This window comes from Colobus angolensis, unplaced genomic scaffold, assembly GCF_000951035.1.
Source record: "Colobus angolensis palliatus isolate OR3802 unplaced genomic scaffold, Cang.pa_1.0 Scaffold92, whole genome shotgun sequence".
Taxonomy (NCBI): Eukaryota; Metazoa; Chordata; class Mammalia; order Primates; family Cercopithecidae; genus Colobus; species Colobus angolensis.
Window position 1 is genome coordinate 2,768,892 of NW_012123154.1, and position 15,794 is coordinate 2,784,685.

Here is a 15,794-nt window from a genome sequence, read left to right on the forward strand (position 1 = left end):
AGACGAATGGATAAAGAAATGATGCCGTAATAATTTACATACATACCATGGAACTTCAGCGTTAAAAAGGGAAGTCCTGCCATTTGCAACAACAGGGATGAAGCTGGAGGAGGACATCATGTTAAATGAAGTAAGCTAGACACAGGAAGAAAAATACTGCATGATCCCACTTATATGTAGAATCTTTAAAACAAACAAACATCAACAACAACAAAACAGTAAAATAGTGGTTACTGGGGTGGGAGAAATGGGAAGAGGTAAGTCAACATTGCAGTTATGTAGGATGGATGAGCCTAAGAGATCTAACAGACATCATGAGGGCTTATAGTTAATACAGTTGTATCATATACTGGTAATTTGCCAAGAGAGTTGATTTTAGGTACTCTTATCACACACATGGGTATGTTATGATGGGTATGTTAATTTGCTTGACACATGGGTATGTTATGATGGGTATGTTAATTTGCTTGACTCTTATCACACACATGGGTATGTTAATTTGCTTGACCTTGATATACTGTATATATCAAGTATATCAAAACGTTGAACATATTAAATATATACAATAAAAAGAACATAAGAGGATATAGATACGTATATAACAAAGGAAGGGGAAAAATGAAAATAAACAGTTTTATTTGATGAAACAACAAAAATATGTATAGTTCTTTTTCTTTTTTTAGAGACAGGATCCCACTATATTGCCCAGGCTAGAGTACAGTGGCTATTCACAGGTGCGGTAATAGTGCATTATAGCCTTGAACTCCTGGGCTCAAGTGAGCCTCCTGCCTCAGCCTGCCAAATAGCTGGGACTATAGGTGCACACCACTGTGCCTGTCTCATTTTTGATATAAATTCTTAAAACAGGAATACATGGATTCCTGATTAATAAAAAAAAATCCAGCATTATACTAAATCAAACAATGGACATATTGTTTAGGATTCAGACAAGCAATTTTACTCTCACCATATTTAATATTTTGGATATTTCAGAGCATTTAAACAAGAATAAGTGTAAAAATTAAGTAGCCAAACAGTATTTTTCCAGGTATATCAAAGGAGTTGAATAAAAGATACTCACCATAATTCAACAAGATAGCTGAAATCAATAGCTTTTCTATACACAACTAGTTACAAAGTATAGCAGAAGAAAAATCCCATTTCCAACATCCAAAAGACAAACCTTTAAAAATATGCGAGACCGGCCGGGCGCGGTGGCTCAAGCCTGTAATCCCAGCACTTTGGGAGGCCGAGACGGGCGGATCACGAGGTCAGGAGATCGAGACCATCCTGGCTAACATGGTGAAACCCCGTCTCTACTGAAAAAATACAAAAAACTAGCCGGGCGAGGTGGCGGCACCTGTAGTCCCAGCCACTCGGGAGGCTGAGGCGGGAGAATGGCGTGAACCCAGGAGGCGGAGCTTGCAGTGAGCTGAGGTCCGGCCACTGCACTCCAGCCTGGTGACAGAGCGAGGCTCCGTCTAAAAAAAAAAAAAAAAAAAATATGCGAGACCTAAATGGTAAAAATTTGAAAACTGAGACACACAAAGACCATTTGAACAAATGGAAAAACATATAGCCGTTCGTGACCAGCCTGGCCAACATGGTAAAACCCCGTCTCTACTAAAAATACAAAAATTAGCTGGGCGTGGTGGTGGGTGCCTATAATCCCAGCTACTCAGGAGGCAGAGGTTGCACTGAGTCGAGAACACACCACTGCACTTCAGCCTGGGTGACAGAGTGAGACCCCATCTCAAAAAAAAGACATACAGTCATGTTTTTAGATAGAAGCCTCTGTATGATTAAGCCTGTTCTTATTAATCTATTTATTTAACTTGATCTCAATAGAAGTACCAATTTCCCCTCAAGAACCAGACAAGCTAATTTTAAAGTTCATATTGGGGGAAAAAATGCAAACAAACAAACAAAAAATCCAGGAAAATTCTGAAAGAATAATGAGAAAAGTTTAACTTCCCCTTAGCAGTTATGAAAAATATAAATATCCAAGTACAGCAACTTAAAACTGCAAAATAAATAAGACAATAAAAAATAAAAATTTAGAACTGCATTAGGTACATGAAAATCAGATCCTAGAACAGAAATAGGTTAAAATTCATGTAGACATTTAGTACTAATATGGGTGGCATTTCAAGCGTTGGTGGATAGACTTCAGATGGATCAAAGAACTCTCAAACACAGAGACATGTTAAAGATTCATATACATAAAAGTGGCCAGGTGTGGTGGCTCACACCTGTATTCCCAGCACTTTGGGAGGCCAAGGCAGGCAGATCACTTGAGGCCAAGAGTTCGAGATCAGCCTGGCCAACATGGCAAAACCCCATCTCTACTAAAAATACAAAAAGTTTGCCAGGTATGGTGGCACGTGCCTGCAGTCCCAGCTATTCAACTTGGGAAGGTTGAGGCATGTGAACTGCATGAACCTGGGAGGTGGAGGTTGCAGTGAGTCGAGATCGTGCCATCGTGCCATTGCACTCCAGCCTGGGCAACAGAGTAAGATGCTGTCTCTCCCACTCAAAAAAATAAAAAATAAATAAATAAATTCATATACATAAAATTGTGCTTGGTAAAAAAAAATTCCATTAACAAGGTAAAAACTGCTGGACGTGGTGGCTCATGCCTGTAATCCCAGGAGTTGCCTTTGGAGTTACCTTTGGGAGGCCAAGACAGGGCAGATTGCTTGAGCCCAGGAGTTGGAGACCAGCCTGGGCAACATGGCAAAACCCCATCTCTACCAAAAGTTAAAAAATTAGCTAAGCATGGTGGCACGCACCTCTCGTAGGAAGGCTGAGGTGGGAGGATTGCTTGGGCCCATAAGTCAAGGGCTGCAGTGAGCCGTGTTCATGCCATCACACTCTAGCCTAGGAAACACAGCAAGACCTTCTCAAAACACAGCAAAAAAATCAGATAAAAATTAAGATAATCTGGGACAAAACACTTTCAAACTTCTAACTGCAAAACTGCATGTATAAAGTACTAGAGCTCTTTAAATAGGCAAAGGAGACTAAAAATGGCTAACAGATTAAAAAATATTGTCTTATTAATAGAAATGCAAATATAAGCTACAAGGAAAACACCATTTTTCTCTCAGTTTGGCAAAGGTCAAAAAGTTTCTTGGCATAAGTATGAAAAAATAGACATCCTCATCCATTGCTAATGGGAGTTATCAATCCTCTGGAAAGTAATTGCAAAATGCCTTTTTACTCAACTTCTAGTAATACATTTTCTAGAATCACAAATGTCCGTAGACATATACAAGACTGTTCATTACAGGCTTTTTCTTTGGTAGTAGCAAAAGACTAGAACAATCTGCTCACTAGGTACTATTTAAACAAATTATTACATATCCATAAACTGGAATACTATGTAGCTATTAGAAAAGTACATCATCAGATAAAGATACATGGTTCAATAAAAATGTAAGATTTAGAGTGCCTATGCTCATTTGCTTAAAAATGCAGGGTGACAAAAAAAGCAGTTGTGCTAATTTATGCACACAATATTTTAGGAGAATACACATAAAACTGGCAAACAGATGATTCCAGGGAGGAGATGGACTGAGAAGGGATCCCTAACCCCCAGGCCGTGGTCTAGTATGGTCCATGACCTGTTATGAACCGGGCTGCGCAGCAGGAGGTAAGCAGTAGGTCAGAGAGTGAAGCTTCACATGTCTTCACAGCTGCTCCTCATGGCTCGCATTACCACCTGAGCTCCCCCTCCGGTCAGATCAGCAGTGGCATTAGATTCTCATAGGGAGTGCAAACCCTATTGTGAACTGTGCATGTGAGGGATCTAGGTTGTGTATTCCTTATGAGAACTAATTCCTGATGATCTGAGGTGGAAGTTTCATCCTGAAACCATCCCCTGCAACCTTGGGTCTGTGGAAAAAACTCTCTTCCATAAAACCAGTCCCTGCTGCCAAAAAATTGGGTACCGCTGCTTTACAAAGCGAAATTTTAAAAGGACGTTTTACCTGTTTTTAAAAACTTAATCCAAAAGCAAAAGTAATTTAGATTCAATGCCCGTTTTAATGTTTGAATAGCACAGTTTCTTTGCTATGATCAAATGTTTTGAGAATCAGTCAAATGCTATTAATTCAGAACCAAGTCTGACATTTCTGAAATAGTGAAAATTAGAGTAAATTTGAAAATGTTTGTTGAGTAGTTTTAATGAACATTTAGCAATATGAGCAGAATTTGTGCTATTAAGTTATACAAATCCAAGGATTCCCTATTTAAAATAGGAAAAAAAATCACTGTCAATCTTTCTAGTGATATTTGTTGGAAGAAAAAAAAAGTGAACAGTTGGTTATAAGAGTGAAAGGGCTTATACTGAAAGTAAGACACATAGTAGATCCTATTTATTCACTTTCATAGGTAGCTTTATTTGGTTTTTAGAAAAATATATACAATAATCGGAACCTCAGTTCTTAAATAGTTTTAAATTAAAAGTATACAAGTAAGAGGATATGTTTCCACAGTCAGAACATCAATACTGCTTAATAATGTAGACAGGAATTTCTGCAACAAGTCAAAACATTTACAGAACTCAGGAAGAGCAGCTTGTGGCTGGCAAGTCAGCCAGCTCAGAACACCGGTAGGAGGCAAGAGGTTTCATCTTTCCCCTTTAGTTTGAATTTGAGAAAGTGATGAAAGATTTACATGTTCACGTATCCTAAAGGCTACAGCTTTCAATAAAAACATTAGAATGTAGGGGCGGAGGCCCTCTAGGGCGTATGCTAACAAGCTAACTTGGATCAAACAAAAATTTGCCATCTCAATTTGGTATTCAGTTGGATTTGGATATATTAGGATTACCTGTCAGTCACAGTTCAACTAGTTCAGATACAATAAAACTCAAGGATTTGGAGTATTTGTTAATGACATTTCTTTCAGATTAGACCCCTGCTTTCTCTTGAACATTCTTCTTAATGAATTCACAGTATTCAGTGTTTGCAAAAGATACTTGAGTTTGACAGCCCTCTGACTTTACATCATTTTGAGAAGCTGCGCAAGGAAGCAACAGGAATTGCCTTAGCTTTGTGCCAACTCGGCCCTTTTCCACCCAGGCCTACTTCTCCAGAAGTATAGCTCTTCCCTCCACTGGTCCTTTTCAGGAACTGAAGTCTAATCAATGCGCCAGCCAGAGGCCAGTTTGTCATGGGATTTCCTGGGGAGCTTAAATGGAAGTGGATCAGAGAACTGATACCAGTAGCCACCTCCTTTCCTCATTGTATGCATTTGCTAAATAAGCAAAGCAATGAGGCAAATGTCATGAGCAACATCAGGCTTCCGAGTCTACAAACACTTGTCTGAATGGGAGAGACAGGTGATAGGCAATAGGCAAATTAGTATTAGAGCTAGAGGTTCAATTAAGAATGAGAGGAGAGTGATCGGTATTTTGTTCTCTGTTCATCTATTTCCTGCTTAGTTTTCTTGATGCAACTAAAGATCTCCTTAAACAACGCTTTGTATTCTGGAGGTGTTGTAGGGGAACTGACGGGCTCTGGGTTGACAGAGGCCAGTTCCCAGCTGCTGGCAACAGGCTCAGACTGGGCGTTCGCTCCAGTCAGGTCCTTGGCCGGAGCCCTGGAGGTCTGCACGGCCTTGTGTGACAGGGAGTCCTGTTCCTGTTGGCACTTCTTCAGCAGCTCTTCATACTTCACCTTCAGGGCACTGTACTGTGTGTCCACTTCGTGCAGAAGGGAGATGCCCCTCTGTTTCACAGCCTTGGCCCTCCTGATGCAGGTCTCCTCATGGCCCTTCACGATGTCACTCCCTGCCAGGCTGCTGAGGATCGTCTCACTGCTGCTGCGCTTGAGAGGCTTTCTATGTGGTTCCGGCACTGTCAGGAACATCTCTTCCAGCAGGCTCTGGCTGGGTTCTTTGAAAGGAACAAACAGAGAGTCTGGCACCAGCTTCTCGACCCCATTCACAAATGGATGCTCTGACTGCAACATCTGTCGCATCTCTGCCACCTCAGCCTCTAGTTCCAGCGCCCGTGCTCGGTAGGCACCTGTGGCCCCCAGCTGCTGCTCCAGTTCACTGTTCTCCTTTAACACGAGCCCATATTCCTCCTCCATAGTCACCCGCTTCTGCCGCTCCAGGCTCAGCTGGGCCTGCAACATTGTCACCGTTTTTTTCAAGTGCTCATTTTCCTCTTCATCAGGGCTTGGCTGACTTTGCAAGGAAGTGATCTTCTCAGCGAACACATGATCATACACGAAGTGTCTAGGGAAAAAAATATGGAAAGAATATATTACACAGGTCCACTGAGAATGAAGTGAGGAAGACTGGTGATTTTTTTTCAACTAAATAAATTTGATGAGCTGTGACAGTGACTGATTTTTTTTTTTCTTTTTTTTGAGATGGAGTCTCCCTCTGTCGCCAGGCTGGAGTGCAGTGGAGTATCTTAGCTCATTGCAACCTCACCCTCCTGGGTTCAAGCAACTCTCCTGCCTCAGCCTCCCAAGTAGGTGGGATTTTAGGCACGCACCATCATGCCTGGCTAATTTTGGATTTTTAGTAGAGACGGGGTTTCTCCATGCTGGTCAGGCTGGTTGGTCTCCCAACCTCAGGTGATCCTCCTGCCTCGGCCTCCCAAAGTGCTGGGATTAACAGGTGTGAGCCACTGCATCTGGCCAACAGTGACTGATTTTTAGCCACACTGGAGCAGTGGCTAAAATGGAACTGTGTGAGGCTGGTAAATAAACACATGAAAGCAAACTCAGTTTTTGCAATGAATCTTTTTTTAATGTTAAAAGTACTAGAGAACATCTATTCCCAAAGACTGGCAGTATGCCAATGACCTCACAAGGGAAACCTTAAAAAGTACTGGTGCCTGGGTCCCAACCCACAGATTCCAACCTAATTGGTCTGCTACTTGGCCTGAAGGTTTCTAAAGGCTCTCCAAATGATTCATAATACGTAATTACGATTGAATCACTACAGCAAATTACTGTTGCTGTGGTGTTTAACCAGGAATGTTCATCAGAATTGCCTGGGCAGCTTTTTACCCACACCTAGAAATTCTGATTTAGGCCTGAGGGAATGTGTTGGTATCTGCATTTTGAAAAACTCCACAGGTGATCTGATGTGCAGCCAAGGTTGAGACCCACCAAATGAACCACCTGGTTTCTCCTGCTCAGTCCAAGGCACCTTGCTTGACTATTTATTTGTGTTTTTATTTGCTTATCTGCCGTTCCATTAGACTGAAAGCTCACGGGTAGGAACTCCATTTTGCTCACCAGCCCTCAGGTCTGGCATAGAGCTTGCCATACAACAAGTGTTCCATAAATACTTCTTAAAGATTCAGACTTGTAACTCTAAATTATAAAGGTATTTCTTTTAAGCAAAAAATCTTCTGTTTGCTTGAATTTTTGTTTTACCAATATTTCTATTTTTCTTCACTCTAATGTAAAACACAACTCCCAAATCTATAGTCTATCACAAGTAATTCATCTTAAACTATGATTTAACACATTAAAAGCCCTGAAATAAGTGCTCTAAGACTTTCAAAATGAGAATTACTAATATATAAGAACTGTGTAATTTATATGTTTAAGTGATTTTGTTCAAACCAATGGTAGCTTAATAGCTAAGTGACCCTTCTTAAAATGGTACTTTCAATCTACTGGAATTCAGAATGTGCCAATGACATCAGACAGTCCCTGCTGTAACTCCACACAGGTAGGCTCTTACTGGCGGAGATCATACAGCTCCTTCAGACATGCAAAGCTGGGTGCCGGTTTCTCCTGGTCACACTTCCCCTGGCTCCTTCTCCCTCGGCCAGATGACTTCAGCTCCTCCACTTGGCTCTGCAGGTGATCAATGTTGGTTTGCAGGCATTCAATCGTTTCAGTCAGGCTGTAAGGAACAGACAGAAGCCACTGCTGCTTGTCATACTGAATCAAGGGCAAAAGCGGTGAGGAGAGATTAGATGCGAGCCACTCACACTGGGCTTTCTTAATTGGAAAGGACATCTATTTAATCTCCATTCTCCAGAAAGAATTAAATTAAACCTTATCCCATATTGACCCAAACCCACTGCAGCCATGTTCTATTCTAGTTTATACTAAAGAACTTCCCTCTAGGCCTTCTCAGATTCTAGAAAATTTACCTCAGAATCTTTTGCTGTGAGGCCTTGCTGTCAGCAACTAATTTTTGATTTGTTTCTTCCAGTTCCCTTGCTGTGATGTCTAATTGTTCATAAACCTTTGCATGTTGTTCGTTCATCTGCCGAAGAAGCTCCACTTGCTTGGTCAGATACTGTAAGAGAAGATCAGGACCAGGTGACACAAACAGATAAGCTACCTGCTGTTCCTTGGCTGGTCATGGTGGCTCATGCCTGTAATCCCAGTACTTTGGTTGACCGAGACACATGGCTCACCTGAGGTCAGGAATTCGAGACCAGCCTGACCAATGTGGTGAAATCCTGTCTCTTTACTAAAAATATAAAAATTAGGCAGGTGTGGTGACACATGCCTGTAATCCCAGCTACTTGGGAGGCTGAAGCAGGAAAATTACTTGAACCCAGGAGACAGAGGTTGCAATGAGCTGAGATGGCGCCATTTGCACTCCAGCCTGGGCAACAAGAGTGAAACTCCATCTCAAACAAACAAAAAAAGATACCTGCTGTTCCAACACCAATTCTCTGATTCTCAACACCAACTCTTGCTGGGGTGGGGCTGGCATAGTCTCCATCTCTGGGCTCACTGTCCTCCCAGCACTGCCCAGAAGCTCCCTTAGACCCATTTCAGTTTTCTCCAGGCCTTCTCACATCAGCGTGATTGATTCAATTATTGGCCACTGGTGACTAAACTCAATCTCCAACCCTTCCCTCTATCCAGAAGTTGTGGGGCTGGGACACTAGATTTAACCCTCTAATCATGTGGCTGCTTTCTCTGGTGACCGGACCTCATCCTATCAGGAAACTCTAAGGGTTTTAGGAGCTCTATACCAGGAACCAGGGACAAAGACCAAATATATAATTTTTATTATACCATATGTTTATTTTAAGAAAAGAAGAAATTAACCTCCCTGTCTTCCTAAGAGACGAGCACAGGCTATCCTTTATATGCTTAGCTCCCTTAATGCTCACCAATACTCCACTGCATTGTGAGGCTAATTTTCCAAAGCATATACCATGCATAAAATATTCAACCAAAAAATCTAAAGTGAGACATAATAATCCCTTAAGACAAAAAGCATGGAACATGTGATCAAAGTTTAAGCAAAAACATCATGTTTAACCGAAATAAAGCCTAACACGGAGGATTTTTTTTAAATTATGCTCTAAGTTCTAGGATACATGTGCACAATGTGCAGGTTTGATACATAGGTATACATGTGCCATGTTGGTTTGCTGCACCCATCAACTCATCATTTACATTAGGTATTTCTCCTAATGCTGTCCCTTCCCCAGCCCCCCAGCCCCCAACAGGCCCCAGTGTGTGATGTTCCCTGCCCTGTGTCCAAGTGATCTCATTGTTCAATTCCCACCTATGAGTGAGAACATGTGGTGTTTGGTTTTCTGTCCTTGTGATAGTTTGCTGAGAATGATGGTTTCCAGCTTCATCCATGTCCCGCAGACATGAACGCATCCTTTTTTATGGCTACACAGTATTCCATGGTGTATATGTGTCACATTTTCTTAATCCAGTCTATCACTGATGGACGTTTGGGTTGGTTCCAAGTCTTTGCTATTGTGAAGAGTGCCGCAATAAACACAGATGTGCATGTATGTGTCTTTAGAGCAGCATGATTTATAATCCTTTGGGTATATACCCAGTAATGGGATTGCTGGGTCAAATGGTATTTCTAGTTCTAGATCCTTGAGGAATCGCCACACTGTCTTCCCCAATGGTTGAATTCACTTACACTCCCACCAACAGTGTAAAAGCGTTTTTATTTCTACGTGGAGGATTTCAACTTGGAAAAAAGATCACTTTCTTTCTCTGAGAGAGGCATCCTGGACCAAAAAAATGAAAAGTATGTTGCTTTGATGAGAAAGATATTTTAGCTTAATATGCTTCAAAGACTCCTGTTATTTTTAATTTTATGAGATTTTTATCACCATTATCCTCCTTATTCACGAGAAATTTATCAGATGATTTATTCTGGTCCTGCTAAGACTGCCTCCTAAATGGCCAAGGATAAAGGGGAATAATTCCAACCTTAACACCGCAGTGTAAGTCACCTTGACTCCCTCCCCTGCTCAGCTCTACCTGAAGACACTAAAACACAGTATATATTCCAAAGGAAATAATCACAGTAATTCCCTGGACAGAACCAGAAAGGGGGGAGAAATGGTTTGAAGCTTATTGATGATTAAACTGTAAAAGACTCAGAACTTGACTTTAAAAACACTCTTCTTGGCCCGACATGTGGCTCACACCTGTAATCCCAGCATTCTGGGAGACCAAAACAGGCAGATTGCTTAAGGCCAGGAGTTCAAGACCAGCCTCGCCAACATGGCAAAAACCGACCTCTAGTAAAAATACAAAAATTAGGCTGGCGTGGTGGCACGTGCCTGTAATCCAGGTACTCAGGAGGCTGAGGCATGAGAATCTTTTGAACGTGGGAGGTGGAGGTTGCAGTGAACCAAGATCGTGCCACTGCACTACAGCTGGAGCGACAGAGGCTCTGTCTCAAATACAACACAACACACTCTTCTTGAGGCTTTTTCTACAACTCTACAAGTATCTGCAAGGCTAACAAACTGAAACAATGTGCTAAATGACACTCCACGGGCCCTTAAAGTGTTGAAAAAAGCATATATGGCTTTTTTTTCAAATCTACTTATATAACTCAGCAGCAAAGGGTTGAACAAACACTTAACCTAACTTCAACTTTTTTTCATCTGAAACTCTTGGGGTCAAAAGTGTTTTGGAAAATTCTTTAAATTTTAGAAAGACAACATGGCGCTCATACCTGACATACACCTGACACTTTATAATACCACCTGTGAGGTCTGGGCAGCACCCTGTATCGAGCCATTAAATTTCTGCATCAAAAAGTATGAACTAAGACTATAAACAGCCTCACACCAGTTCAGGTAAAGATCTACTACCAAATGAATCTGTTGCAAATTTAAGGGGAAAAGAAAATCTTACTTTATAGAGCTTTTTGGGTTCGGAATTGGTAAGTGGTTGTGGATCTGTTAGTACCTACCATGTAGAACTGGAAGAATTAAATGAGACGTGAGCACACAGCACAGTCTATAAAAGCCTGTGTGTAATCTTCACTGCCTCAACTTCCACCAGCTTCTTCTGGTCCTTTGGAAATCAACCACTAATTCTCATGAGTGAAGCTTTTTCAGAACTAAAGGAGTAGGCCCTTAATCCTGCCCTCTGGCTAGTAAGGTCATAGTAGGTTCTTGTCATTGATGGGAACATGTTCAATCTCTTAGGAATTGATGAGATTCCACGGAAGTGGAAAAAAGGCTTAGAATCACAAGAATAGACACATAATAGCTGCAGAAATTTTTCAAGCTTCTTTGTATCAAGTATAAATTATCAAGCATTCTTTAGGACTCAGAACTACCTTTAAAAAGGCTAATGCATAAACCAGACATTGATTTATTAATATACAACAGGAGCTGTTCCTGCCCAGTGACAAGAATATTCACATCCTCTATACAGGACACGGCTGCCCCACAAAGGGCAAGTGAAAGGCCGATTCACGAATCGGAGTCTCTGGTAGACAGGGGATCAGAGGAGTCTGATGGGAGACAGTGATATCCTAACTAAGAGCACAAGCTTTGGGGTCAGAACCTGGTCTGAGGTCTTGCTTTGCTGTTTAGAACTGGGTGACCTACAGCAAGCACCTTTTTCTTAGGTGAGTTCTCCTCATCAACCCCATAAGGCTGTGAAGATAAATATGTGTGTGGCAGAGACTGGACTATGTCACCCCAAAGCATGCGTCTTTGGCAGAAAAAGGTTCCTGCCTCCTCCCTCTCTACCAGGGAGAACAAAGGTTAACCACTAACATCTTCATTATCTTTATGGGCCAGAAGACAGCATCAGAGGAATCCACACTAACAAGCTTTGCTAAGGGGCCTTTATCACCACTTATTTGCCTTCCCACAAGTTCTGCCCCTAGACAAAGTCATTCTCCTTTGTCTTGTCACTTCTCTAAAAATTGAAGATACTAAATAAGCTGGAATTCAAAGCCACTTTTGAGAATTACTCATTCCCTGGGTATCTCCCACACATATATATGAAATAGATATGTTAATAAGTTTTTCTCTTGTTAATATGTCTTTTGTTACAGGGGTCCTTTCCAACTTAAGCGCTCATGAAGGTTGACGAAAAAAAATTTTTTCCTCCCTGACATATACAAATATGTAATTTACATAAAGGTTAATATACTTAGAGAGTTCAGCATGAGATCTGGCAGATGGTAAAATTGCTCAATAAGGAGGAGGTACTGTCATCTTTATTTAAAGCTACAGTTTTCAAACTTGACATGTGCTAAGATTCACCTGGAAGATTTATTAAAGTGTAAGAACCTGGGTCTCTTTCCCTCAAAAGGCAGAGACTGGAGTAGAGCCAGGATTCTGCATTTTTAGCAACAAACCCAGCTGATTACTAGTACAGGCAGTCCACAGACCACACTTAGAGAAATGCTGATCTTGGGCATGGAAAATCCTGGAAGTCCCCTGCCCTGACCAATGTCCTTTTCTCTTGGCTCTGGGAGACACAGGCATTCACTGGATCAATGATGACTCTTCGGCTTAATGCTCACCATCTCCCTGCATAGGGCTCAGCTTAGATGCAGTTATCCACTAAGATTAGGTTATATTTTAACTGTACCACAGCAGCATTCTTCATCATAACGTTTCGCTTTGTTATGTTCTTACAATCATTAATTCCCTGAAATTACAAATTAGTCACCTTAACCTTGCTTGAGTGATCCTTCCTAACGTCTCAGTCCACACAAACACTGAATTTCTACAGATGGCTAATTTTATCCACTGCATTTTAAAACTTTCTATTGTGGACCAGGTGTGGTGGCTCATGCCTGTAATCCCAGCACTTTGGGAGGCCAAGGCGGGTGGATCACTTGAGGTCAGGAGTTCGAGACCAGCCTGGCCAACATGGTGAAACTCCATCTCTACTTAAAAAAAAAAAAAAAAATTAGCTAGGCATGGTGGCACACGCCTGTAGTCCTAGCTACTTGGGAGGCTGAGGCATGAGAATCGCTTGAACCCAGGAGGCAAAGGTTGCAGTGAGATAAGATCACATCATTGCACTCCAGCCTGGGTGACAGAGTAAGACTCTGTCTGAAAATAAATATATAAATAAAACTTTCTACTGTGGATAATCTCAAACATGCAGATAAATGGTTTAATGAACTCCCATGTACCCATCAACCAGTTTCAGCAATTATCAACATACAGTCAATCTTATTTCATCTCTACTCTCCTATTTTCCTCATCCTCCAATCATTTTAAAGCTAATCCAATGCATCTCGAGTATACATCTTCATACATTTCTAGGACTTTTCATTTTAACCATAATTCCTAAGGGAAAAAAAAACTCAATAATTCCTTAACATCTATTATGTTTTAGTATTAATATTTTCCCAATTGTCTCTTAAGTGGTTTTTCCAGCTTCATTTGTTAGCTATTGATTTTTTTTAAATTTCACACTTAGGGGAGATATCTTTGCCTTTTTTAGAGTTGCCCCATGGCAAGGCAAGCGCCTCCCTCCTCTAATGCCTTTACTCTATCATCCCCTATCTGGGGGGATGCACTTCCCCTGGTTGGCTCCACCTAAGGCAGCAGTTCTTAGCCTGGGGTACATGGATCGACTTTAGAGGGTCTGTGAACATGGATGAATTTAAAGGGTCTGAACAGCTACATCTTCATTTTTGCTAACTCCTAAATGAAATTTGACATTTCTTTCAAGTATTAATAGAGGTGTTAAAATTTATAGGAGACCACTGGTTTGGACTGAGTCCCTGCCCTAAGCCCAACAAACCAAACCAAAATGGAGTCACTTGTGCTAAAGTTCCATGTCAGCAAGACAAAGTTATTCATCTGAATTCTGAGAAATTAGAAGAGATAATAGCCAAACCCCTAAACATCCCAGTTTTTGCCAGCATAAGGTACTTCCCTCTGCTTTAACCTTTACAAATAAATTAACTTTGAAACCACCCATTTTTTTTGTTTCTGCTTTCCTCAGCCCCTGTCTATAAAACCAACTTCCTCTGCTCAGCTCATTGAAACCCTCATTCTCTAAGAATGAGGTGTTGCTGAACTTTAGAATCTCAAATAAAAGCCAATTAAGATCTTTATATTTGTTGAAATTTTTTCTTTTGACAGAGGCAATAAACCACCAGTGGTATTAGGTTTATGCATGACTTCATCATCAACAGAAATCACAGATATTTTCATACTGCACTATAGTTGCAGAAATCTTGATTTACTGCCTGCCTTCATCACTATTTGAAATCATGGTAGTTTCTAGATCTTGTTATTAAATATGTTAATACATATCTTATTATATCACAAATTTACTTTTTTCAATATTTGACAGGTATTTCATTATAACAGATTTCCTTTGTAATTCAATGAATTTTAAGAGGATTATCATAGATCTCATTAGATAATCGAAGGGATCCATGGCACCAAAGAAAGATTACAAACTCCAGTTATCCTTCTGGCCTCATTTCAAATATAACCTCTTCAGAAGCCTTTTAAGACCACTTTGGCCAGGTGCTGTGGTTCATGGTTGTAATCCCAGCACTCTGGGAGGCCGAGGTGGGTGGATCACCTGAGGTCAGGAGTTTGAGACCAGCCTGGCCAACATGGCAAAACCCCATCTCTATTAAAAATACAAAAATTGGCTGGGCGTGATGGCTCACGCCTGTAATCCCAGCACTCTGGGAGGCCGAGGTAGGCAGATCACCTGAGGTCAGGAGTTCGAGACCAGCCTGACCAACATGGTGAAACCCCGTCTCTACCAAAAATATAAAAATTTGCTGGGCGTGATGGCAGGTGCCTGTAATCCCAGCTACTCGGGAGGCTGAAGCAGGAGAATCACTTGAATCTTGGAGGTGGAGGTTGCAGTGGGCTGAGATCACGCCACTGTACTCCAGCCTGGGGGACAAGAGCAAGACTTCATCTAAAAAATAAAATAAAATAAAATAAATAGAAATACAAAAATTATCCAGGCAAGGTAGTGCACACCTGTAATACCAGCCACTCTACTTGGGAGACTGAGGCAAGAGAATTGTTTGAACCTGGGAGGCAGAAGTTGCAGTGAGCCAAGATCATGCTACTGCACTCCAACCTCGGCAACAAAACAAGACTCTATCAAAGAAAGAAAGTAAAAGAAAGAAGGAAGGAAGGAGAGGAGAGGAGGAGAAGGGCTACCTTAAAGCAGGATTAAAGTGGCAGCACTCCCAAAGTACCCTAAAATTTCTCTCAAAACAATACAAATATTCAATTTTTGTTGTTGTTGTTATTTTTGAGATGGAGTCTCACTCTTTGCCCAGGCTGAAGGTGGGATCTCAGCTCACTGCAACCTTGGCCTCCCAGGTTCAAGTGATTCTCCTGCCTCAGCCTCCTGAGTAGCTGGGATTACAGGCTTGCACCACCACCCCAGGCTAATTTTTGTATTTTTAGTAGAGACTGGGTTTCACCATGTTGGCCAGGCTGGTCTTGAACTCCTGACCTCAGGAGATTCACCTGACTCAGCCTCCCAAAGTGGTGGGATTACAGGCGTGAGCCACCGTGCCAGGCCAGCACTGTAGTCTTCTAAGAATGG

The 15,794-nt window shown here is 41.4% G+C and overlaps 1 protein-coding gene across 3 annotated transcripts in view; it reads right to left on the reverse strand.

Annotated features, from left to right (window-relative positions):
• Positions 1–4,382: 4,382 nt before the first annotated feature.
• CDR2 (cerebellar degeneration-related protein 2, 62kDa) overlaps positions 4,383–15,794 on the reverse strand; it is a 30,269-nt gene continuing 18,857 nt past the window's right edge. For all 3 annotated transcript variants that reach the window (XM_011931919.1, XM_011931918.1, XM_011931916.1), the window contains 3 exons: positions 8,138–8,286; positions 7,720–7,884; positions 4,383–6,249 (listed from right to left, as the gene is read on the reverse strand). In XM_011931919.1, coding sequence (XP_011787309.1) covers positions 5,391–6,249; positions 7,720–7,884; positions 8,138–8,253 — 1,140 coding nt within the window. In that variant the 5' untranslated portion in view covers positions 8,254–8,286 and the 3' untranslated portion in view covers positions 4,383–5,390. The remainder of the gene's footprint in view (positions 6,250–7,719; positions 7,885–8,137; positions 8,287–15,794) is intronic.